The 27358-nt window shown below is 46.2% G+C and overlaps 1 protein-coding gene across 1 annotated transcript in view; it reads left to right on the forward strand.

The window, feature by feature from the left end:
* Window positions 1-13595: 13595 nt before the first annotated feature.
* The window catches only part of FABP7 (fatty acid binding protein 7), a 178077-nt gene continuing 164314 nt past the window's right edge, over window positions 13596-27358 (forward strand). The window contains exon 1 of the mRNA XM_069235412.1: window positions 13596-13803. Coding sequence (XP_069091513.1) covers window positions 13694-13803 — 110 coding nt within the window. The 5' untranslated portion in view covers window positions 13596-13693. The remainder of the gene's footprint in view (window positions 13804-27358) is intronic.

A 27358-nucleotide genomic window follows, 5' to 3' on the forward strand; every position in this document is an offset into this window, starting at 1 on the left:
GATGAGCAGCCAAGGCCTAACTAGGAGACATGCAAAACTCATGCAATACCACTGTAGTCACACAGTACTCACACACATGAAAGAAAATACTGTGTCACAAAAGTAAAGGTACTTTATTTTGGTGACACAAACGTCAAAAATACCAGAGACTATACTACCTTAGGAGGTAAGTAATACACAAATTATATACAGTAGTATGCAGAAATAGCTGTAAAAACAGTTCGAAAACAGTGCAAATAGTGAAAATCACACTAGTTTGAAATGGGCCTAGGGGGAACCCAAACCATAAACTAAGAAAGTGGAATGCTAAAGTCGGTTTCCCACCTAGGCAAGTGTAGTGTGTAGAGGGGCGTTCCGAGTATTAGAAAACACCAAAGGTAAGTGATAGAACCCACCCCATAGCCCAGGAAAGCAGGAGTAAATCAGAGTAACTTTCCTAGAACACAGAAAAACACAAGAAAAAAAGATATTGCAAGAACCAGAAGAGACTGCAAAACACCAACAATGGATTCCTGGACCTGAAGACCTGTGGAAGAAGGGGACCAAGTCCAAGAAGCACTGATGAGTCCAGGGAGAACAGGAGCCCTTGCTAACCTGGATGAAGGTGCAAAAGAAGAACCACCGGTGAAGAACAACAGTCAGTAGTGCACACAAGAAGACAGATGCGGGTTCCTGGTTTGTGCAGAAGATGTCCCACGCCTGATGGATGACTGCAGTCTGGTTTACGTCGCTGGATTCCGCCAACAAGCCTTGGCACGCGCAAAGATCAGTTTGCAGAAAATGGCGCTCCCTGGGACCAGGAAGGACCTGGTAGACTCTACCCAGGAGGGAGAGTCACAAGGGGCTCTCAGCAACTCAGAGAGCCCTCAGAACACTAGGCAGCGTGCACAGGAGTCCCACAGCACGGGTACAAAGATGGTGCAACAGGATGCCCACGCAGCACTACAACAAGGGATCCCACGCCGCCGGAGAAACACTCAGGAAGCTGTGCGCAGCATGAGAGAGTGCTCGGAGCCGGAGCTGCACGGTGCAAAAAGAACGTTGTGGAAGGATGCCAACAAGCCTTGGCAACACCAAAAATGCGGTGCACAGGGGTACTATCTTGCGTGGGAAGGCAAGCTCTTACCTCCACCAAAGTTGGACAGTAGGACGTCAGGACCATCGGGACCACTTTAGCGTCACCCGTGAAGCTGGATCCACACACTTCGTCAGGAGAGGGGACCCAAGCCACCAGTCGTCGCTACAGAGGGGTGCCTGCTGAAGCAGGGGAGTGACTTCTTCACTCCAAGGGAACTTCCTTTGTTCTTCTGCTGTAGGCTGAATACTGGCTGTCCTCAGAGGATGCACAACCTGGAAACAGTTGCATCTGCTGGTAGAAGCTCAAGATACAATGTTGCAGAAGATGTCTTTGCTTCTTTGTTGCAGTTTGTAGAGTTCCTGGAGGGTCCAGATGCAGTTTCTTTAGTAAGAAGGTGAAGTAAAGGATGTAGAGGATTCCTGCTGGAGCCTTGCAATTTGAATCACCCAAGAGAGAGACCCTAAATAGCCTTAAAAGGGGGGGATTGATCAGCTAAACAGGTAAGCACCTATCACAGAAGGGCTCTGACGTCACCTGCTGGCACTGGCTACTCAGATGCTCCCAGAGTTCCCTGCCAACTTGGAATCCAAGATGGCAAATCCCAGGGACCCTTTGGAGAAGCTCTGAGCACCACCCCTGGGGTGATGATGGACAGGGGAGTGGTCACTCCCCTTTCCTTTGTCCAGTTTTGCGCCAGAGCAGGGACTGGGGGTCCCTGAACTGGTGTAGAATGGATTATGCAAGGAGGGCACCATCTGTGCTCTTCAAAGCATTTCCAAGCCTGTAACACCTATTTCCAAAGGGAGAGGGTGTAACACCACTCTCCCAAAGGAAATCCTTTGTTCTGCTTTCCTGGGCTTATGCTGCTCAAGCAACAGGAGGGCAGAAACCTGTCTGAGAGGTGTCAGCAGCTGCGGCTGCCTGGAAAATCTCAGAAGGATGGAATGGCATTACTGGGGGTCCTCTAAGGAGCCCCCAGAGTGCATGGAATCATACAACAAATGCTTAGAAAAGCATTGGGGTGTGATTACAACATGATTGATACCAAACATGCCTATGTTCGGAGTTACCATTCTGTAGCTGTACATAGGTAGTGACCTACGTTCAGTACACGCATAAAATGAAGTCCTCGCACTCACGAAGTCTGGGAAAATGGTCCTGGAGGTCGTGGGGGCACCTCTGCTAGTGCAGGGGGGCCCTCACACACAGGTACTCTGCACCCTGCTCTCAGGGCTGGAGGGCCTTCAATAGGGATGACTTATAAGTGACCTGGTGAAATGTAAATGGCAGTGAAAGGGTGCATGCGCCTTTTCATGCAGGCTGCAATGGCAGTCCTGTACAAGCTTTTGCATGGGCTCCCCATGGGTAGCAAAAGAAATGCTGCAGCCCATAGGGATCCCCTGGAACCTCAATTCCCTGGGTACCTAGGTACCATATACTAGGTACTTATAAGGGGCACAAGTATGCCAATTTCAGGTGAAATACTGGGTTACCAGTATGTAGTGACAAAATTTAGAGGCGAGAGAGAATAATCACTGGGGTCCTGGTTAGCAGGATCCCTGTGAACACAGTCAAACACACTGACGTCAAGCAGAAAATGGGGGTAACCATGGCATGTACTTTCCTACAGGTGTCTGTCTGCCAATACCAAAAAATCTTGCAAAACAGATTTAGCAAAGTGACCGTCCCTCCTCACTTTGCAATCTAAGCAATAGTGCTTTGCAAAAGTGTGGAGGGAGGCCAAAGTTGCTGTTTTACAAATGTCAACTACAGGGACATCTCTAGCCAAGTGGAAGTCGATTTAGCTCTAATAAAATGAGGTCTAATACCTTGAGGTGGTCCTTTATTAGCAATGGCATAGCAGATCTTTATGCACATGATGATTCATTTGGGCAATGTCCTCTTATGCACTGCTTTTCCTTCCATCTTGCCCACATAGCTGATCATCCAGCCTGGGATCACAAGTTCTATCCACATAAAAGCTTGCAGCCCTTTTAGGGTCCAAACGATGATGCCTTTCCTCCTGTTTAGATGAAGGTTGAGGAGGATATAAAGTGGAAGGGACAAAAGACCGGCCCAAGTGGAAGGGAGTAACCGCCTTTGGTAGGAAAGCATCCCTGGTTCTCAACACCAACCTATCTGCATATAAAGTCGTGAAGAGGGGTTTCAAAATTAATGCCTGCAATTTATTAACCCCTCTAGCTGACGGTATTTTGAATAGAAAAATAGTTTTGAAAGTAAACAGTCTCAAAGGACAACTATGTAAGGGCTCAAACAGAGTACCCATAAGGTAAGTTAGTACCAAATTAACATCCCACTGAGGCCTAATAAATGAGATGGAGGGTAGTTGTTAAAAAATCCCTTAATAAACCTTAACACTATAGGGGACTTGAACAGAGAAGGTTGAACAGGTATACAAAGGAATACCGAAAGGGCAGACAATTAACCCTTAACTGTTGCAACTACACAACCTTGTAGCGCCAGGTAAATGCAAAACGTAAAATATCAGACAAATTATCTTTTAAAGGGTCAATCAAATTTTCTGCACACCACTTTACAAACTTACCCCATCTGCCAGAATAAACCGAATTGGTGGAGTGTCTTCTGGACGATAAAATAACATCTACCACAGCAGCGGGAATAGAAAAAAGAACTCAGGTTTCCCCGTTCAATCTCTAGGCATGTAGGTGCAGGCTCTGGGGTTGGAGATGTAGAACCTGCCCCTGCGACTGCGGGAGATCTGCTCTGTGAGGAAGACAGAGCGGAGGGCACAGTGAGAGGTGAAGAAGGTCTGTCTACCACACCTTTGTCGGCCAATCCGGGGCTATTATTATGACTCAGGCCAGGTCTTGGCGAATCTTCCTCAGAACTTGAGGAATCAAAGAATGGGGGAATGCATAAAACAGCTGGGAGCCCCAGTCCAATTGAAATGCATCCACCAAAGCTTACTGCAGAGGATAGTGGAAGCCGCAGAATGATGGACAGTGTGCGTTCTCTCAAGTGGCAAAAAGGTCTATCTACGGGGCCCCCCACAACCGAAAAATGTCAAGAAACACTTCCGAATGGAAACTCCCTTGATCAGCTGAAAATTGCTGAATGAGACTGTCCACACGCACGTTCTGATCTCCACCCAAGTGATTTGTCATGATGCAAATCTGATGGTCCTGAGTCCAGGACCGGAGTCATAGAGCTTCTCTGCAGAGAAGTTACGACCCTACTCCCGCTTACTTGTTGATGTACCACATTGCATTAGTATTATCTGTCAAGACTTGTACTGACCGACCGCAAATGTAAGGGAGAAAGTACTTGAGAGCCAGATGTATCACCCACAATTCCAACAGATTGATTTGCAACATCTGTTCCTCTGGAGCCCAAAGTCCTTTGATCTCCAGATCCCCCAGATGAGCTCCCTACCCTAGAGTGGAGGTGTTAAAAATGGGGTTTCTGGTTGGCTAGGGTATGCACCTAAGCCAGGCAGAACACACCCACTCTAGTCAAGGGGAGGGAGTTACACACCCAAGATAACCCTTGCTCATCCCCTTAATAGCTTGGCATGAGCAGCCAGGCTTATCCCAGAGGCAATTTGTAAAGCGATTGCACAACACATGTGATGCACTATCCCCACCACAAAGGAAACACAACACCAAGTTAATATAAAAATAAACTGTATTGTACACAACATCATTAGACCAAACACAGCATGTCAGTAATACCCTGCCACACAAGCAGTTGTCAGAACAATACTCAGAACTGGTACTCTGCAAAAGTCAACAGTAGTCACATGAAACACATAGGTTACTGGTAATTCTGCAACATGAGCAGTAGTCAGGAAAACACTATCACTGGAAAGGCACATATCATGAAATACACATGTCACCTGCAAGGTCAAACAGCATCATAAACGTATGCAGTCGCAATCATATTGCACAAAAATCACCATAAAGTCAGCACTAGGTGCACAAATTTCCCTAATGATCCCCGGAGGCAACGACCGCCTCTCGCGTGGGCAAAGAAGATCACCAAGCCTTAAGAACGTTTGGACCATTCACACAACTCACGTAGCAACCGGAGAATAGGGACTTACCCTCGTCTCCCAGCGTCCTACTCTTAGGATGCCCCTTCCTTGTCTGGGGGCACAGTGCACCACCTCTCTGCCGGGAGGAGCCTCCGTTGAGGCTTCCTCGCCGCCCGGTAAGAGGAGAGAGGCTACGGGTCGCAGGCCCTGGGACGACCCAGTGAACAGAAGGGACCTCTGATAGGGTCTCCCTCCCTCCTGGGGCCGATCCTTATCACCAGCACTCGCCCGCACCCAATCTGGTGCGTGTGTGATTCTATATCGAGTCTCTGTTCCGGGCCGCCTTGGTGATTCCTGCTAAAGTTGCTGCCTGCCTAATCCCCGGGGGCATTTTAATCAGCGCTCCTTGCTGTGGGGGCACGAGGCAGAGCGTTATCGCTCGGTCCTTCGTTTTCCAGGGCCCTGGGACACGTCACAAAGCGTGTTTGGACACGCTAGCTCCTGGCAGCCCATCCAGGTTGCAGCTGGAAATACTTTCTCAGGGAGACGAAGGAAAGCGCTCCAATGCACTAAAACAAATAAAGCAAAGTGCTCCTCACGCGCTACGCTCCTGTAGGAAAGAACCATCTTTCTTGGCATGTTACCCCCAATTTCTACTTGTTTGTCAGTGTGTTTTGTTTACTGTCTCATTGGGATCGTGCTAGTCAGGACCCGAGTGCTCAGAGTTTGTGGCCTATATGTGTTGTCACTATGCTTGACTGTGTCACTGGAGTTCTGCTAACCAGAACTCCAGTGCTTATGCTCTCCCTGCTTACCAAATTTGTCACTATAGTTTAGTGACTCCATATTCCAATTCAGATTGGCACACTGGATCCCCCTTATAAGTCCCTAGTATATGGTACCTAGGTACCCAGGGCATTGGGGTTCCAAGAGATCCTTATGGGCTGCAGCATTTCTTTTGCCACCCATAAGGAGCTCATACAAACACTCTTTCAGGACTGCCACAGCAGCCTGCGTGAAATAATGCACACATTTTCACTGCACCAGGTAACTTAGAAGTCACCTATAGGTCTAACCTTCAGTTACTGAAGACAAAGTGCAAAGTTACTATGTGTGAGCGTATCCTTGCACTAGCAAAGTTGCTCCCACATCGTCCAGGACCAATTTCCCGGACCGTGAGTGCGGGGACAACATTTTAAGCGTGCACTACATACATGTAAATACATATATGTAACTTTACAATGGTAACTCCGAAATGAGGTGTCTAAGATTGTGAAATTGAACCCCCAATCCAAATCTGGTATTGGGAGGCCAATTCCATGCACCCTGGGGGCTCCACCGTAGGCCCCCAGTACTGCCAAACCAGCTCTCTGAGGTTTCCACTGCAGCCCCAGCTGCTGCCACCTCACAGACAGGTTTCTGCCCTCCTGGGGATTGAGCAGCTCAATCCCAGGAAGGCCGAACAATGCATTTACTTTAGGTGAGGGGTGTTACACCCTCTCCCATTGGGAATAGGTGTTACAAGCATGGAAGGGGTATCCTCCCAGAGCCTCTGGAAATGCTTTGAAGGGCACAAAAGGTGCCCTCCTTGCATAATCTAGTCTATACCGGTTCAGGGACCCCTAGTCCCTGCTCTGGTGCAAAAGTGGACAAAGGAAAGGGGAGTGACCACTCCCCTGTCCATCACCACCCCAGGGGTTGTGCCCAGAGCTCCTCCAGAGGTTCCCTGGCGTTAGCCATTCTGGATTCCAATGTGTGGGGCCAGTGCCAGCAGGAGACGTCAGAGACCCCTTCTGATAGGTGCATACCAGGGTAGGTAGCCAATCCCCCTCTCAGGGCTATTTAGGGTCTCTCATCTGGGTGTTTCCTCAGATTAGGTTTGCAAGACTCCACCAGGACTCCTCTGCATCCTCTGCTTCAGCTTCTGACCGTCGGATCAACTGCAGACTGCTCCAGGACCGCTGTAACTGCAACAAAGTATCCAGGAAGGCTACTGTGACCCTGCAACTTGAGCTCCAGCCAGCAACTGCACCAGTTTTCAGGTTGTGCATGCTCTGAGGACTGCCTGTCTTCATCCTACACCAGAAGAACCGAAGGAATCTCCCATGGAGTGACATAGTCACTTCCCTGCTTCAGCAGGCACCTCTCTGCAACGACAATCGGTACTCTGCGACTCCTCTGATGTTGACGAGCGTTATTCCTGGAAAACAGGTGGTGGACCGAATGATCCTGACTGTCCAAAGGTCTGGCTGTCCAAATTTGGTGGAGGTAAGAGCTTGCCTCCCCGTTTCAGACAGTACCCCTGTGCACCACATCTTCTGCAGCTCTTTGGGCTTCTGTGCACTTCTTCTAAATGTTCTTCATGCACAGCGCAGCTCAGGTCCCCAGCACTCTATCCTGTGACGCTCAGCTGCCTGAGTTGTTTTCCAGCGGCGTGGGATCCCTTTGTGTAGTGCTGCAATGACTGCACTTTGCAACTCCTTTGTCCCCATATCCGGGTCCTCCTGTGGGTGCTGCCTGGTCTTCTGGGGGCTCTCTACAATGCTGAGAGCCTCTCTGTCTCCTCAGTCCGAGTCGAGACCCTCAGGTCCTTCCTGGGCCCGGGCTGCGCCTCTTTGACGCAAAACACGTTTTTCCGTGAACCAAGGCTTGTTGGCGGAATCTAGCGACGAAAACAGTCTGCATCCAACGACTCGAAGTTGGACATCTCTTGCACCAAGCAGGAACCCACAGCTGTCTTCTTTGGTGCATTTCTGGACTTTTCTTCTAACCGGAGAATCCACTTTTGCACCTTCACCCAGGTTGGCTGGGGCCCCTGTTCTTCCTGGACTCTTCTTCGACTTCTGGACTTGGTCTTCTCTCTCCACAGGTCTTCAGGCCCAGGAATCTATTGTTGGTTTCTTACAGTCTTGCTTGGTCTTTGCATAATCCTTTACCACAACTCCTAGTGTGTACTGAGGAAACTTGCTGTACTTTACTCCTGTTTTCCTGGGTTCTGGGGTGGGGTACTTTACTTACCTTTGGTTTTTTCTTACACTCCCAACGCCCCTCTATAGACTACACTTGCCTAGGACGGAAACCGACAGTCGCATTCCACTCTTTTAGTATATGGTTTGTGTTGCCCATAGGCCCATTGCAATCTATTGTGTTTTTCACTGTTTGCACTATTTTCTGACTGTGTACTTACCTGATTTTGGTTGCTAGTGTATATATTGTGTAGTATTGACTCTAAGATATTTTTGGCCTTGTGTCACTAAAATAAAGTACCTTTATTTTCTGTAACACTGATAATTAGCTTTCTTGTGTATCAGTACTGTGTGACAATAGTTGTATTGCAAGAGCTTTGCATGTCTCCTAGTTCAGTCTTGGCTGCTCTGCTACGGCTACCCCTAAACAGCCTAAGCTGCTAGACACTGCCTACATTTCACTGATAAGGGATAACTGGACCTAGTATAAGGTGTAAGTACCTTAGGTAGCCACTACAAACCAGGCCAGCCTCCAACATAGGAGCATTCCAATATAGCACTGTCCTCGCCCTTTAAGCAGGTGGCCCACAATGCTTCCCTCACACTGGAGAAGCAATGAATGCAGCACTCTGCTAGCGCAGTGAAGCAGGCAACAGGGGCCTCAGCACCCAGCCCCTTGGGTCAATCAAAGTTAGCACAGGGTGGTATGGCCCAAGCAGGCCAGCACAAAGAGTTGCAGTCAGTGGCAGTTCCTCCTAGTGACCTAGCAGGCCTCTGGTCAGCACAACAGCAGCAGTCCAAGGTGGTTCCTGGTGAGTCCCTCCAGCAGCATTCTGTGTGTAGTAGTCCACTGATGTCTCTCTGACATGGGGAAAAACCCCTGTACTTATACTCAGTTTTGCACAGCTCTCACAAAGAGGGGGAGAAGAGGCTCCAACCAGTTCCAACTGGTCCTAGGAGTGTCCCCTGTCTCCTCCAGCACAGGCTCCAGACATCAGTTGGGAGTAAACTAGCCTTTTGTGTGAGGCCAGGGCACAGGATTTACAATTGCGGGTGTGCCCCTCCTTTCTTTCTCTCAGCCTAGGAAGACCATTAAATATGAGGATGCACCTCTGTGACACCTCCACCCTCCCTGTGTACAGGCTGTCTGAAAAGTATGCACAAAGCCCAGCTGTCACTCTACCCCAGATGTGGACTGGAGTCAAGCTGCAAAAACACCAGTCATAAGCCAGAGAAATGCTCACTTTCTAGAAGTGGCATTTCTATAATGGTAATAAAAAATCCACCTACACCAGTAAGCAGCATTTTTCACTACCATTACAACCATACCAAACATGCCTATGCTATCCCTCATAGATCAGACAATACCCCCTAGACATAAGGCAGGGCATTTCCAATGCAATCCTGTGTGCAAGGCAGCACTCACAGCAGTGATAAACCAAATAGGCTATTTGTCACTACCAGGAAAGGCCACACAACTGGCACATGCCCTGCCTTCCCCACACATAGCAGCCTGCCTATTGGGCTAGGTAGGGCCTACCTTAAGGGTGACTTACATGTAGTAAAAGGGGAGGGCCAGGTCTGGCAAGTAAATTTAGAAGCCGGGTCCCTGTGGCAGTAAACTTTGCACGCAGGCCTGAGACAGGTTTGAAACGCTACTTCAGTGGGTGGTGCAAGTTGCGCTGCAGGCCCACTTGTAGAATTTAATTTACAGGCCCTGGGTATAGAGATACCACTGTACAAGGGACTTACAGCTAAATTAAATGTGCCAATTAGGTATAAGCAAATCATACCAACTTTAGAGGGGAAAGCACCCGCACTTTAGCACTGATCAGCAGTGATAAAGTGCTCAGAGTCCTAGAGCCAACAACAAGAGGTCAGAAAAAATAGGAGGAGGAAGGCAAAAAGTTTGGGGATGACCCTGCAAAAAGGGCCAGGTCCAATAGGAGGTAGAGGCTTCCCTTGAGACAGATTGCCTGACGCACCCCACCATCGAAGATCCACTGCAGTGTCTCTGGAGATTTTGACCGACTCTTTGAGAGCCCCATTGTGTTGAAATCTCTGCCTGCAGAGTCACCACTGGAGGGACCTAATATGCTAGCGTGCCTGTGTGATCAACAGAATGCAGGAGGCCATCAGACCAACCAGGCACAAGATCTTCAGAGCTGGAACCATAGCTCCATTGCGAAACATTGGAATCATTGCCTAAATGTCCAGATTCCTCTGAGGAGAGTAGGCTTAATTCACTGTAGTGTCCAGTACTGCCCCTATGAACAGAGTGCACTGAGAGGGCTCTGGGTGAGATTTGGGCACGTTGGTGGAAAAGCCGTGGTTGAACAACTCCACTGTCAACTGCAAGCGGTGCAATACCAGCGCTGGAGTCTAGGCTTTGATCAGCCAATTGTTCAGGTAAGGGAATAATGGTATTCCCCACCTTCTGAGATGCTCTGCAACCACCGCCATTACCTTTGTGAAGACTCGAGGTGAGGAATTAAGACCAAACGGAAGGACCACAAACTGATAATGTTGAGATCCCACCATTAAACAGAGATAGTTCTTGTGTGATTACAGAATAGGGATGTGAAAATACGCATCCTGCAAATCGATCAAGACCATGTGGTCTTCTTCACCCCGTGCAAGAAGTACCTGTTTAGGGGTCAGCATCTTGAACTTTTCCTGTTTGAAGAACCAGTTCAAAATCCCGAGGTCGAGGATCGCCCGCAAACGACCATCCTTTTTGGGAATCAGAAAGTGCCGGTAATAGCATCACTGGCCTTGCTCTTGCTCTGCAACCAAGTCTACTGTGCCCTTTTGAAGTAGAATTTGAACCTCCTCTTGGAGAAGGAGGAGATGTTCTCCTGAACAAAAATGTTGCTGAGGAGGAAATGTAGGGGGAAACTCCGGGAAGGGTAGGGTTTACCCATTTTCCACAAAATCCAAAACTCAAAGATCTGATGTAACAGATCTCCATTGCGGCAGAAAATAGGCCAATGACCTTCCACTTGACAAGCTGGCAGAACTAAGGCTGCTCTCCTGCAACATTGGCAAGGGAGGAAGAGGAAGAGGAGGAAGATGGCTGATGGGCAGCTCCACGTTGTCTACCTTTGCCCCACCCTTTATAACTCCTATAGAGGTGATTGTAAGGCTGTTGCTGCTATTGTAGCTGGTATTGGCTCCTGCCACGAAAGCTACAGTTCCGGCCAAACCCCCAGAGCCTATGAAACTGCCTGTAATCTGTAGTCTGTGTTTGAAGACCCAAAGATTTTGCAGTCACTTTAATGTCCTTAAATCTCTCAAAGGCAGAATTTGCTTTGGAGCCAAACAGTCTTGAACCATCAAATGGCAAATCCATCAAGGTTGCTTGCACATACCACGAGAAACCTGATCCCCCTCAGTCATACGTGTCTCCTTGTGGCAAATGAAGATGCCATCACTCTCGCAACTGAATCAGCCCTATCTAATCCTGATTGACTTGGTGGGCAGCGGTTCTGAAAAGTGTTCCTGAACTTTGTGAGGTAACTATGAGACCACTGATTTGGATAATTCAATCAACGTATAGATATATCTTCCTAATGAACAGGTTGCATTGGTGGACTTCAAAGCCATGCTGCCAGAAGAAAACACCTTCTTTGCTGACTACTCCATCCTCTTTGATTCTCTATTAGCTGGAGTTGTCGGAAAAGACCCAGGAGTCAACTTTGAGGAACAGGATGCTTGCACCACCAAACCTTCAGGTGCAGTAGGGGTGGACAAGAATAATGGATCACTGGGAGCAGGCTTGTACCTCCCTGCAATGGGTCTACACACTCCTGCAGGTGACATAGGTTTCTACCAAATCTCAAGAATAGGCTCAGTGAGAGTCTCATCAAAAGGCAACAGAAACTCTGATGAACAATGCAGTACATCTGTAAGCAAATACGATTTGAGTTCAGTAAATGTCAGAGGCAACTCCAACATTTCTGTGGCCTTCCTTATCTCTGATTGGTAGGAAGTGACTTCAGTCAGGGGAATTCCTTTAGGTGACAACAGCTCCCATTCTGGGGAAGTATCTAGACCACTCTCCACATCCGAACCTTCAAAGTCTGGATCCAAAGACACTATTTCCCCTTCTTCTTAATCTGGATTTTCAAAAAAGTACTTGTCCTCCTCAAGAAGCACCGGAGGAGGCTAGGGAACCTGGGCCATTGGTATAAACTGCAGGGACGGTGCCTCCTGATACTGCACGGGAAAGCCTCCAAAGTCATAAGAAAGGGGACCCAGCGGGCCCGCAGACGTACCAGATGGAGTCACCACTGTATTGAAAATGGTGTACTATTGGATCCGCTCGATTTACATACTCTCGCAAAATGTCCCTTCTTGTAACAGTTGGCACACATCTTATCCAGAGCTGGGCAACATTTAGCATTACCTAAATGAGTAGTACTACCACATCTATAACACTCTAAAGGTTTGGATACGTTTTTCCCAGTCTTGCTTCCTGTAGGCTGCGGTGCATTTCCACTCTTCACATTCCTATTTTTGTATTTAGACTTAACTGCTAAAACCTCTGATCGCAGCGACTGGTTCCTATTGTCAGCGATTGACATTTGTACCATGAACGACACAGTGCTTTCAATTCTGGTAGCAATCTCTAAGGCTTTCTGTAAAGTTAAGTTGGGGTGGATAATAATGCTTCCTGTATTTTCTTCTTATTTTTTTTTTCCACAAGCTGGTCTTTTATCATTTCTGCCTTAAATTCTTTGTAATCACATGAAACAGCCAAAAGTCTTAAAGCCCCAACATAACTGGACGCAGATTCACCTTCAGATTGAACCCTTTTGTAGAATTTATGTCTTTCCAAAGTGACATTTCTGCATTTTTTAAACCTCGAATCAAGCGAATTGATTGCAGTTACCGAAGCACACAAATTATATTCTGAAAAATGCTGAATACATTCAACTTCAGACTGTAAAGTGGGGTTCCACTAATAAAATATTTCAACAGATCATCGGGGTGTGCGTATCACCATGACACGCAACAGAGGATTGAATATAACGTGAAGCACAGCACTGAAGAATAGTACATATAAAATGGCTGCCGAATATGTCCACAATTTGGTTAACTAGCTGTGTTGGTTAAAATGGCCGTCGAGGTGTGCGTGTCACCGTAACACGCAAGCAGAATACACAGTGCAATGGTGCGATGTGCCCCTAAAATGGCCGCCGAAGTGTCGACAGGATGTGGAAGCTGTAGTCAAGTTGCCGGAAAGCATGCTCACGGTATGACTGGAAATATTTAATTTCAGTTACACTATGTGTCCACAACTCAATTGAGTAATCTAGTAGGAAAAATGGTAGTCGGGGTGTGCGTGCCACCGTGACACGCAATCGGAAATTAGAAGTGCAATATACTCCTAAAATGGCCGCCGGGGTGTGCGTGTCACCGTGACACGCAGTCGGAACTCGAAGTGCGATATGCCCTAAAATGGCCGCCGAAGCGTCCACACAATATGGAAGCTGCGGTCTAGATGCCAGAAAATGTACTTACAGTGCGTCAGGGACACGTTCAGTTTCAGTTTCAGCATACGCTGAAAATTCCCAAAGCGCAAAGCAGCGTAGATGCTTCTTGGGGCACACAGCGGGTCTCGGCCGTCGGATGAAAAGTAGAAATGGCAGCCTGCACCAGAAACTGGAAGCCCAACAGCAGAGATTTTCGGCACAGGAGAAGAGGCTGGAAATCGGAAGACCCTCGTCGCCACTGAAAAGGTAAGGCGGACTGCGGGAAATGGTTTCCAAAGTATCTTCTTTATTTTCAAGTTCGAGTAATACAGCCTCAACTCCCGTCCGCCCGCACCGGCTGGCGACACGCAACTGCCCCACCTCATTCAAACCCTCACATAGCATTCCAAGTTCGATCCATTTTGATCGCACGCATAGTGGCGCGGAACAGCGTGTCGCGTGCACAACCTAACAATAATGAATGCTAAAATATAGAATGGGAGCTGACATGAGTTTAAAACAAAAAAGTTTATATCATTCTGCCATCTGCTGAAGCACTAGGAAGCCATAGGTGGGTACAGGAAACATTGCTACAATTTGTTGTTTGGTGTTTTTGTGAAGATATGTAAGTTAATTTATTGTTTGGTGTTCAATACATGGCGCTTCCACAAATGCTTCTAACACGTGTTTGTTAGCCTACATTTAAAAGTTCTGATTTGTGTTTGTTCTTTTGCAAATTTTGTGGTGGGCAATAATGTTGCCAATGCATCCTTTATATGTACCTTGATATCCTGGAAAAGTATGTGTGATGGCTGACACGTACAATTCTTCAGTGTTTGAAATAAGTATTTGCAAGAAAAGTTAATGTCAGATGTTTTTGAAACCGTTTGATTATTGGCTAATGTTTTACTTTGTGCTGTTTCTGTGTCTGTTATATGCGTAGTATCCAGACTCGTTTGAGATTATACCCTTCTTAGCTATTCTTATCTCCATTGACGTATGTAGCTAAAGTTGTAGATATGTTATGTATATACTATGGCATATGACTCATTCCTATGAATATAAATAATATACCCTAAATCTATTTAACATGTATTGTTTGAATTTTGGTAAATTCTTTAAACCAGCACTTCAAACAGTTTAGAGTGTTTGGCATTTACTAACATGCACCTAAAATCATTTTTATGTTACACATTACAGTGATAGTCACACACAAATTAGTCAAACAAAAAATATTTTATTAACAAAAATCCGAAAAAAATCAATAACTGAAAATTAGATAGCTCTACGGGTAAATAAAATATGACTTTTGAGCCACAAATTATAAGTATACTCTGGGCCTGATTTAGATCTTGGCAGATAGGTTACTCCGTCACAACGGTGATAGATATCCCATCTGCCAAAATATAAATCTCATAGGATATAATGGGATTTATATTTTGACAGAAGGGATGTCTGTCACTGTTGTTATAGAGTAAGCCGTCCGCCAAGATCTGAATCAGGCCCTCAGCTACAAACAACTAACCATGAGTCCGTAAGGAAAGGCAAAACAGAATGTGGAAAAAAGTAAATGATGACCACAGGAGGCACTTATTTTTTTGTTCCTTTTGGTGGTGGTTTGAGTGGCATTTTCTTCAAGTGGGCCAGATGAGCAACCCTTCCTAATAGCTGCTGGAGCTGCTTGAGTTGGTCTAGAGGAGGTGGTGGCAGGTGTCTCCGCAGGCAGCAGTGTCTCCCTTCTGGTAGCAGAGACTGCTGGAGAAGCAGGTGAAAAAACAGCACTCACGGCTAGCCACAGACTGAGTCCACTAGAGAAGACACTGCTACAACAAGACTCTTGAAACCATCCTGCCCCACCCATGTATGCAAAGTCTTGACACTCAGGTGCCACTCCAGCAAGTGTACAGCTCATGTGAAGTCGAGCCTGACTGATCTCATTTTGGTCTCGCAACAGAACACCCTGGACCTTAGTAGGTTTACTATATGCTCAATCGATCCTAATGCCGACTAGCCACACCTAACAGATGTTAACCCACTCTATGGAACAATGGCCCAACTCCAGAAGCAATTGTCTGTCCCAGGTCCTGTGACCTGATGTAGCCTGCCCTGGCTGATCAGCAGCTGCAGATAGAACAGAAGTAGCTGGTGCCAGGATATGGGTAGGCAAACTTGTCAGTGGAATAGGGACACAGGACTGTCTATTTGGGCTTGGACCTGGGGTGCTGGTGGATAGCTTATTCCAATGGTGGGGTGGATTGTCTGAGGTTGCTGGCTCACTATACTTGACTGGCCCGCTTTTCTTCAAACTCATTAGCATGAGGAAGTGTTGACATGCTCCTGGAGGCACCACGATGTTCTTCAGCAAACAGAGTGGAGGCCTGAGTATTTGATGGCATATTTTGTTGTTGTATACCTAATAAAGAAAAATACAATTATTTAATATCAAACATTAAAACTGTGTTTTATTTTAATACTGAGTACATTGTGAATACTAACAATGAATTCCAGTGAATGAGTACACTGTGAATTATAACACAAAGCACCTGAGAGCCTATCCATTGGAGAGTTGTAGCCCACACCAGGCACCATTCGATGCAGGTGTGAGGAGAGAACCCAATGATGAAGCATATCACCCTCGGGTCGAGTGAGGGTTCTTCTACTAAAGAAAGCATCCTCTCATGGTCAACTGTAATTTCCCTTTGTGTACCAGATGTACTTTGTGTGTGCTTTATTAGTTAGGGAGTAGTACGTGCGTGGTCTGGTTTCTTTCTCCCATCAGACCCCATATGTATGTTATGTTTATGAATAATCACATTTGTTGAGAGCAGGCCCAATGTAGAAATGTGCACACATGAAATATACATATAATGCTGGGTAGGAACTATTTGAATGGTCCTTTAAGTAAAAGTTTCATATTTACCTGCAAATGTATAATATAATAAATATATTTTCTGTAGCTATTTTGCAATACTGGCCTGAAAAACCCTCTGTATCTCAAATGCAGTGCAGTAAGAAAAAGCAATGCAGACTGTAACATAGGTAGTCTATCTTTTGCTGTTTGAACGTACATTCCTAAATGTAAATAAATATAACAATAAGTGTTTCTTTATTAACTGACTTTCTAGAAAAATGATTTCTAACAAACACACATTAAGAGTGTATGTTATAAGACTAGGTTCAGTTCTGAAATAAAGATAGTTCAATATGTATAAATGATAAAAAAAATATCCAGCTAACGAATGCCCTAAATGTTGGTTCTAGCATACTATGATAGGGTGCTAGGAAGTAAAATAAAGTGTACCATCTTTACTAAAGCAAGTGTAAGATTGCTTTAGAAACTGACAAGAAAATAATTTGAAGGAGTTCTTCAAAGACACAAAGATTCCAGATTAGTTTCCAAACAATTGGGACCTAGATATATATTGTTTATTTTGTAAATAGTTTGAGCTGTACATCACTCATAATGAGGGATACACATATTTTACATGAAAAGTGGCAGCTGAATGTCCACCAGTGTACAAGTGACAGTTTAAAAAAGAAGAGAACACATTTTTATCATCTTGATGTGTGTTGTTGTCCTTCTCTTGAAAAAATAAGTATTGATGCGTTGTGAGTCTCATAAAATAAAAATACACTATCTTACTGACGATAAAGTAACAGATGGCCATAGGCCTATGTTTACAATCATTTCCTGGCATAAAACCCATGTCAGCAGGACAGAAGAGACAGACAGAACAGCATTCATGTTTAAACTGAGCCTGGTCAGCTATTTAGAATGCACACAACTGTTACCTGACATAATTTGCAGAGACAAAATAAGATTAGTGCATGTTGAATGTACTGAGTAGGTCACAGGTCCATTTGTTTGTATTACTATATACAAACACCCAATACTGCCCATTTCTTTAGGTTGAGATGTGGCTATTTCCGCATAGGTACACAAACTGCATGACATGGTGTTGGTGTGTAAATTTACACTGCCTTTTTTAACAAGAGTAACAAAGTTAGCAGAAATGCAACATAAAAGTTAATTCACAGCTGTACTAAATAATTCAGAGTACTTGAAAAAGGTAGTATGTTCATAAATGTCAATGTGTCAAAAGGCCCAAAATAAAATAAAAATTATAACTAACAAAAGTAAAACTAAAGCTGCCTTAGTACTTCCACTTATACAATGTATGAGATCACTTACAATATAAGTACAGAGACGCCTTAATGCTAGGTCGTCAGCCTAACTAGACATGTGATTTCATAGCTATCATGTTGTAAAGTTTCTGAAAAAAATATATAAACACTTATTCTAACTGCAAAAGAAAAATCATTTGTATTCACATTTTGGTAGAACTCGCCAGTATCCACCCCGCCGCAGATCCTGTGAAATTATCTGTATGCAGTAAGGAGAGTTCCTTATCCACCCAGCACACGAGATTGAGGGGCCCCAGAAGTAATACCACCAGTTGCCAGGGCTTCACTATCAGCCCTGGAAGCTATGGAATGTTCCATATCCCGCAGGTTGTTCCACCGCCTACGAATGTCCTCCATTAAGACAGGATGGGAAGTAACAGCGTTTACCTTCGCCACTATTTTGTCCTAGATGTGCCATCTCTGACTCATGGTAGTTGTTTGGACTGGGGCTCCAAATAATGATGGCTCAACCCTCACTATTTCATCTACCATTACATTTACCTCATTTTTTTTTAAAGAACCTAGGTGCTTTTCTACCTGACATTGTTAGAAAATGAAAACAAATAATAAAATTAAACTACAAGTACACAAAGAAAAACATAGTAAAAGCCTGCTGCAAAACATAACATGTCCTGTGAGTGCAAAAGAAAGAAAATGGAGGTTAAAAGGCCTCCTTTTATATTTGTTGCTGTTGGAGATACATTACCTTTGAGGTAGCTCATGTGTTTATGTTTAAGGACACTTGGGTATGTCATATTGCTGTTCGCATAGGTAAGGGTGACAGAAGCATCTGCCATTTTGACAGAACAGTGCCTCATAGATACACTAGTCCAACCTGTCCATCCTCTGCTATGTATGTTCGTCCGCCAGCCCCTCTGTGACAGCATACAACTCTAAATATGGAAGACAGATATCTGCTATACATGCGATGACGTTGTAAAAACCAATTATGGACGTATTCCGGCTCAAGGGGCTTGTAAATATGCCCCATGTTGTAATTCCATTATGGAATGTGATTGTCCGGCAGCCATGTGTTTGCACACAAAGCTAGGCAAGCTCCGCAATGTAATGTGGTGGTAAAGACACTTCTGCACTCAGAGCTATATTTCTGTCCCAATATACATTGCCCTTGCATAATGCACCATTCTAAATGTGTTACGCAAAACTATTTTTATATCGTTTGAGCCAAACAAGGCCAGCTTATGTAGCCCAGACAAGTGTCAATAATCATGAGTGACACGATGTTTTGCAAATCCCTGCATTGCCTTACTCTGCACCAGAGAGAGGCTCCTTGACAGTCTCATGTGGGTACACATTCACATCTGCTGGTTATATATGCATCCCCAAACATACCAAACCAGGTAAACCTTTAAATATGCCAATATGTACGATCTTCACAGCAGTGCAATTGCAAGGAGTTAGACCTTAAATTCTCCACCGTACTTCATTTATCTGAAGCACACATCAATGGTAGAATATGGCTCACAGGATATTTGGGTGAGCTGGAAGATGCACCTTTATGCACAAATACATTCCTGCATGTGATACTTGCATCCTAGCTCCATGGTGCAAGAGTGCCTGCGTTGGCCTGGTGGCACCAAAAGAACAACGATACAGGTGAAAAGGCATGATTGTTTTGTATTCAGTTAGATGTTCGATACAGCACATTACGTGCAATCTGTTTTCACACATAGCCGTGCAGTAGGGAGACCACCTGTGCTGTACTGCGTGGCCATGCTCCTTATATGCCCCTCTGTTTACAGTCACAGGACATTAAGGAAATGACACAGGTGAAAAGGCATGATTGTTTTGTATTCAGTTAGATGTTCGATACAGCACATTACGTGCAATCTGTTTTCACACATAGCCGTGCAGTAGGGAGACCACCTGTGCTGTACTTCGAGGCCATGCTCCTTATATGCCCCTCTGTTTACAGTCACAGGACATTAAGGGAACTATAATATGATCCACATGTGTCAGATGTAAACCTCGTGACGTGTAGCACACACATTCATTCATTCATCGAGCACTGTATGGTTCTACACTCCTTTTGACATGTGCTAAAGTGTCTGAAGGGGAACACACTCTTGCAGCACACACATGTTCTCAGCATGTGCACACTGTTCCACATTGCAGCCTTTCTGTGTATATTTTGCACAGGCATATGTCATGCACATGGTGTTATCATGCACACATATTTTTAACATGATGTTGGGCAGGGATGAGTGTGACACACAGCAACAGACCTTTGGAATAGGTGAGTGAGCCATTAAGCCTCACTGCAGTGAACCAGGGTCCTGTGGTCATGTTCACTACTGATGTTCAATGAACATCATGCTGCCAAACACACATGATCTCTGTCTTACTCCTGTCACAGGTAGTAGCAGTACATCTACTCTGAGGCCAGGTCTGTGTGTACCCTTCCTAGTATAAGAAGACTGCTTTCCCTGACAGGCATATGTAATGGCACACACAAAGTTGTCATTTCCCCTACAGGATGAATATTTGTGATCCCCTCAACTATGCACTAGTACACTCAAGGCAGGGGTAAACTACTCTTGCCACGCAGAGGTACGTTCATATGCAAATTCCTCCATCGCACTATGTTCAAAGAGTGTGTATACATACAGTTTTGTCTGACTTTTGACATGGACACTTCACACTCTTGACATCTATGTATTCTTCAGGTATAGTGATATTTGCAAAAAAAATCTCCATTGTCCTACTTCTCAGGTAAGTTACTCACATTGCAATGTCATCTGCTCCATATGTTGTATTACAGGGCTATGAGTCTCATTAGATTGCTGTGCAATGCCTATGAAATGTATACTTTTACAACTGTGGCCTGAAGTAGTATATATGACAATGTGGCCAGGAACTGACTCACATGTGTAGTGTTTTGAGGATCCCCAAACCTGCATGTATGCATTCTGTACAAACAAAATTTGGACTTGTACACTTCATACTTGGTCTTTCTCAATGACAACTGACAATCATGTTCTGTGAAGGAATGTGCTACAACGTTTGCTCCAGCAAAGTGCTGCCATTCTGTATGCTACCACATTGGTGAGACACACCACACTGAGTAATGTGCCTCAGGTATGGACATATTGGTGCAACACTCACTTAGTACCATAAGAAACACACTTTGCTGCTGCGGAATACAGCAAGAATGCTAGCTGTGCAGCACTACTCTGCTCAAGAACAAGAGGACAGATATGTACTATTTAGATGTGGATATGTGGCATGCCTTGCATGTCCCTAACATGCATTACACTGTATCACATTGCACTGCTGAGTTGGTTGACTGAATATTTGGAGCCATGGCCACATGTTGCTCAAAGGGTCTAACAACATGACTAATGCATGCTTAGGCCTACTTCTAGATGTGATTGACTTGATGTTTACATTGTCTGTGACATAAAGACAACACAATACATAAGTTCAAACATTTATTTTCATGTTGAACTATCATGAATAACTCATACAATTTACTTTTTGTAAAAAATAACTATGAAAACAAATTTGACACAATGGTGTTGCTTTGCCAATGTCCAGCCATTTTGTGTTGTTGGTCTCCATCATACTCCTCCTCTTGTTCCATTGGCTCACTCTCCTTTGACTCCAGTTCCTTGGGACATTGGTTATGACACAAATGTTGTGCAGAATGGCACAAATTAAGATGATCCTGCACACCATAGCGGGTGAGTAGAGCAATCTTCCCTGGTCCTGGTCAGAGCCTGATTGTACCGTTTTTCGGCCTCCGTCTGGTGATGGGGGAATGGGGTCATGAGCCACAATTGCAGACAATATCCTTGGTCAGCTGAAAGTAGAAAAAAATATATGTTAGTTATTATGCACATTGTTACAGAGACATGCCTGTCCGTGTGTGTTATGGATACTGACTAACTCACAGAACTTTATGGATTATAAATACAGTTGACCATGTTTTTTGCACAAGTGTCTTCCAGTTATCTGTGTCCAAGTTGTCCATATCCTGATACTCTGGACACTTCCATATCCTGACTTTCATGTTCAGCCAGTAGATTACTGTGATAGGTATTTCTGAAAATTGTGGACACCTCTATGTTCTGTGCACTCACTACATATGCCCAGAGACAAAGTAGTGATCCACTGTTGTAGCAAATATTCAGCATTAGGTAGGTTTGGATAGTGCCAATCTCTTTGACACTCACACGTACCAATGGCCCCTTGAAAATTGTCAAATGTTGTTGCTTGGCTACATTACTTTGACCTGGCCTTTGATTTGTTCACTTACTTTGATGTTGAACATTACTGTCTACATGTTTTGAGTTATCAACAAGTGACATGGATAGTTATACATTTTTTTGTTAGCCTTCAGCTAATGCTTGTTGTTAGACAAGAAATGCTGAACGTAGATGGACACATAGGTCTGGCAATGTGGGGACACTGACATACGTACAAGTAGTTTTCTTTTACAGGGTATTCTGTACTTCTGTACCTTGATTCTGTCATCACTGATGTGGCTTGAGAACGTTAAGATTGGGACACCTTGCCCTGGTTGCATTCCATTCTATGTTACTGGTGTATAACATGTTTGATAGCATTGTTTGAGTTTGTGAGTTGAACATAAAAGGCGTCATATGCCGGTAATTTGGCCTAGTTACAACAAAGTACTGGTGATCTATCACATTGGTTATATATATCATTGTGGCTTGATACATATCTATGTGTGTGTAACTAGACTGTCTTTATGGCTGAGACATATGTGTGTTTTGTAATGTTGGCTCTCACATTGGTACACTAAATTGACATTTATACATGACTGTAGCCTACACTTACATTGCATGACACAAATGGAATTTACAACTAGTTCTTCCAGAGTTGCACCAGGAACTATGGTCAACATACAGCCATGTGTGACACACTTACTTCTGAACACAGGATTAGTACACATACCTTTAACCTCTTCTGTGCCTTGGACGAGATGATCTCGTCCAAGGCTACAGTTCCCCTGTGCCTTGGACGAGACCCCCGTGCACCCCCCTTCCCCCCCCAAGTCGGGGATGGAAGGGGAAGACCTTCCCCTTCCACCCCCGACCCCCCCCCTGTGACGTCAGCGCGCGCGCGCGCGCTGATGTGTCACAGGGGCCTCCCTCGTCGCGCTGGAAGCTCTGCTTCCAGCGCGATTGAAAAAGAAATGCAAAAGCATTTCTTTTTCAATCACTTGGGAGGCCCGGAGGGGCTTCAAAGGGAAGGAAAAGTATTTCCTTCCCTTTGAAGTCCCTCCGAGGGTTTCAAAAGCCGGATTGCTTGCAATCCGGTTTTTGAAACCCCACTAGACACCAGGGATTTTTTTTTTTTTCGTAGAAATTGACAAAAGGGAGCGACCCCTTGGGCAAGGGTCGCTCCCAGGGGGGGCTTTTTTTTTAAAAGGCCTTTTCTGCCCCCACTGGGGGCAGATCGGCCTTATTAGGCCGATCTGCCCCCAGGGGGGGCAGAAACCTCTAGGCACCAGGGACCATTTTTTTTTGTTTCATTTTTTTTTATTGAGGTGGGGAGCGACCCCTTAGGCAAGGGTCGTTCCCCTTGGGGGAAAATTATATTTTGGCCATTTCTGCCCCCCTTGGGGGCAGATTGGCCTATTTTGATGAGGCCAATCTGCCCCCAAGGGGGGTAGAAACCACTAGACACCAGGGATTTTTTTTTTTTTTTTAATGTTATTGACAAAAGGGAGCGACCCCTTGGGCAAGGGTCGCTCCCAGGGGGGCATATTTTCGGGAAGGCCTTTTCTGCCCCCCCTGGGGGCAGATCGGCCTACTATTAGGCCGATATGCCCCCAGGGGGGGCAGAAACCTCTAGGCACCAGGGACCATATATTTTTTATTTGTTTCATTTTTTTTTTTTTTTTGGTGGGGAGCGACCCCTTAGGCAAGGGTCGCTCCCAATGGGGGAAAATTATATTTTGCCCATTTCTGCCCCCCGTGGGGGCAGATTGGCCTATTTTGATGAGGCCAATCTGCCCCCAAGGGGGGGTAGAAACCACTAGACACCAGGGAGTTTTTTCTTTGCGTGAATTTCACGCAAAGGGAGCGACCACTTAGGCAAGGGTCGCTCCCTGGGGGGGAGGGGAATTTATTTTAGGCCATTTCTGCCCCCCTGGGGGCAGATTGGCTGATTTTAGGTCAATCTGCCCCCAAGGGGGCAGAAACCACTAGGCACCGGGGATTTGTTTTTTGGCGCCAATGTCACGGAGGGGGAGCGACCCCGTAGGCAAGGGTCGCTCGGGGGGGGGGGGTTGGGGGGGCAAATTTATTTTAGGCCATTTCTGCCCCCCCGGGGGACAGATCGGCCTATTATTAGGCCGAACTGCCCCCGGGGGGGGGGGGGGCAGAACACTCTAGGCGCCAGGGCAATTTTTTTTTTGTGTTTTTTTTTTTGTTGTTTCTTTTTTTAGAGATGGGGAGCGACCCATCAGGCAAGGGTCGCTCCCCTGGGGGGGCAAATTGTATTTAGACCATTTCTGCCCCCCTGGGGGCAGATTGGCCAATTTGAGGTCAATCTGCCCCCAAGGGGGCAGAAACCACTAGGCACCGGGGATTTGTTTTTTGGCGCCAATGTCACGCAGGGGGAGCGACCCCGTAGGCAAGGGTCGCTCCCGGGGGGGGGATGGGGGGGCAAATTTATTTTAGGCCATTTCTGCCCCCCCGGGGGACAGATCGGCCAATTATTAGGCCGAACTGCCCCCGGGGGGGGGGGGCAGAACACTCTAGGCGCCAGGGCAATTTTTTTTTTGTGTGTTTTTTTTTTGTTGTTTCTTTTTTTAGAGATGGGGAGCGACCCATCAGGCAAGGGTCGCTCCCCTGGGGGGGCAAATTGTATTTAGACCATTTCTGCCCCCCTGGGGGCAGATTGGCCAATTTTAGGTCAATCTGCCCCCAAGGGGGCAGAAACCACTAGGCACCGGGGATTTGTTTTTTGGCACCAATGTCACGCAGGGGGAGCGACCCCGTAGGCAAGGGTCGCTCCCGGGGGGGGGGTGAGGGTTGGGGGGGCAAATTTATTTTAGGCCATTTCTGCCCCCCCGGGGGACAGATCGGCCTATTATTAGGCCGAACTGCCCCCCGGAGGGGGGGCAGAACACTCTAGGCGCCAGGGCAATTTTTTTTGTGTGTGTTTTTTTTTTTGTTGTTTCTTTTTTTAGAGATGGGGAGCGACCCATCAGGCAAGGGTCGCTCCCCTGGGGGGGCAAATTGTATTTAGACCATTTCTGCCCCCCTGGGGGCAGATTGGCCAATTTTAGGTCAATCTGCCCCCAAGGGGGCAGAAACCACTAGGCACCGGGGATTTGTTTTTTGGCGCCAATGTCACGCAGGGGGAGCGACCCCGTAGGCAAGGGTCGCTCCCGGGGGGGGGGATGGGGGTTGGGGGGGCAAATTTATTTTAGGCCAGATCTGCCCCCGGGGGGGGGGGGGGGCAGAACACTCTAGGCGCCAGGGCAATTTTTTTTGTGTGTGTTTTTTTTTGTTGTTTCTTTTTTTAGAGATGGGGAGCGACCCTTCAGGCAAGGGTCGCTCCCCTGGGGGGGCAAATTGTATTTAGACCATTTCTGCCCCCCTGGGGGCAGATTGGCTGAGTTTAGGTCAACCTGCCCCCAAGGGGGCAGAAACCACTAGGCACCGGGGATTTGTTTTTTGGTGCCAATGTCACGCAGGGGGAGCGACCCCGTAGGCAAGGGTCGCTCCCGGCGGGGGAGGGTGGGGGTTGGGGGGGCAAATTTATTTTAGGGCATTTCTGCCCCCCCCCCCTGGGGCCGGCTGAGCTACAGGCCAAACACCACAGGTAGGCACCTTGCAAAAAACACCTCTGTTTTCTGTGAAAAAATATGTTGTGTCCACGTTGTGTTTTGGGCCATTTCCTTTTGTGGGCGCTAGGCCTACCCACAGAAGTGATGTACCATTTTTATCGAGAGACTTAGGGGAACGCTGGGTGGAAGGAAATTTGTGGCTCCTCTCAGATTCCAGAACTTTCTGTCACCGAAATGAGAGGAAAAAGTGTTTTTTGGGCCAAATTTTGATGTTTGCAAAGGATTCTGGGTAACATAACCTGGTCAGAGCCCCGCAAGTCACCCCATCTTGGATTCCCCTGGGTTTCTAGTTTTCAAAAATGCACTGGTTTGCTAGGTTTCCTCAGGTGTCGGCTGAGCTACAGGCCAAAATCCACAGGTAGGCACTGCTTTTTATAAAAAAATGTGATGTGTCCACGTTGTGTTTTGGGCCCTTTCCTTTCGTGGGCGCTAGTCCTACCCACACAAGTGAGGTATCATTTTTATCGGGAGACTTGGGGGAACGCTGTGTAGAAGGAAATTTGTGGCTCCTCTCAGATTCTAGAACTTTCTGCCACAGAAATGTGAGTAACATGTGTATTTTTAGCCAAATTTTGTGGTTTGCAAAGGATTCTGGGTAACAGAACCTGGTCCGAGCCCCGCAAGTCACCCCTCCTTGGATTCCCCTAGGTCTCTAGTTTTCAGAAATGCACAGGTTTGGTAGGTTTCCCTAGGTGCCGGCTGAGCTAGAGGCCAAAATCTACAGGTAGGCACTTCGCAAAAAACACCTCTGTTTTTTTCCAAAATTTAGGATGTGTCCACGTTGCGCTTTGGGGTGTTTCCTGTCGCCGGCGCTAGGCCTACCCACGCAAGTGAGGTATCATTTTTATCGGGAGACTTGGGGGAACGCTGGGTGGAAGGAAATTCGTAGCTCCTCTCAGATTCCAGAACTTTCTGCCACAGAAATGTGAGGGACATGTGTTTTTTTAGCCAAATTTTGAGATTTGCAAAGGATTCTGGGTAACAGAACCTGGTCCGAGCCCCGCAAGTCACCCCTCCTTGGATTCCCCTAGGTCTCTAGTTTTCAGAAATGTACAGGTTTGGTAGGTTTCCCTAGGTGGCGGCTGAGCTAGAGGCCAAAATCTCCAGGTAGTCACTTTTCTAAAAACAGCTCTGTTTTCTGTGATATGTCCACGTTGTGTTTTGGGGCATATCCTGTCGCGGGCGCTAGGCCTACCCACACAAGTGAGGTATCATTTTTATCGGGAGACGTGGGGGAACGCTGGGTGGAAGGAAATTTGTGGCTCCTCTCAGATTCCAGAACTTTCTGCCACAGAAATGTGAGGAACATGTGTTTTTTTAGCCAAATTTTGAGATTTGCAAAGGATTCTGGGTAACAGAACCTGGTCCGAGCCCCGCAAGTCACCCCTCCTTGGATTCCCCTAGGTCTCTAGTTTTCAGAAATGCACAGGTTTGGTAGGTTTCCCTAGGTGGCGGCTGAGCTAGAGGCCAAAATCTACAGGTAGTCACTTTGCTAAAAACAGCTCTGTTTTCTGTGATATGTCCACGTTGTGTTTTGGGGCATATCCTGTCGCGGGCGCTAGGCCTACCCACACAAGTGAGGTATCATTTTTATCGGGAGACGTGGGGGAACGCTGGGTGGAAGGAAATTTGTGGCTCCTCTCAGATTCCAGAACTTTCTGCCACAGAAATGTGAGGAACATGTGTTTTTTTAGCCAAATTTTGAGATTTGCAAAGGATTCTGGGTAACAGAACCTGGTCCGAGCCCCGCAAGTCACCCCTCCTTGGATTCCCCTAGGTCTCTAGTTT

The sequence above is a fragment of the Pleurodeles waltl genome, chromosome 5 (genome assembly GCF_031143425.1).
Source record: "Pleurodeles waltl isolate 20211129_DDA chromosome 5, aPleWal1.hap1.20221129, whole genome shotgun sequence".
NCBI classification, from domain to species: Eukaryota; Metazoa; Chordata; class Amphibia; order Caudata; family Salamandridae; genus Pleurodeles; species Pleurodeles waltl.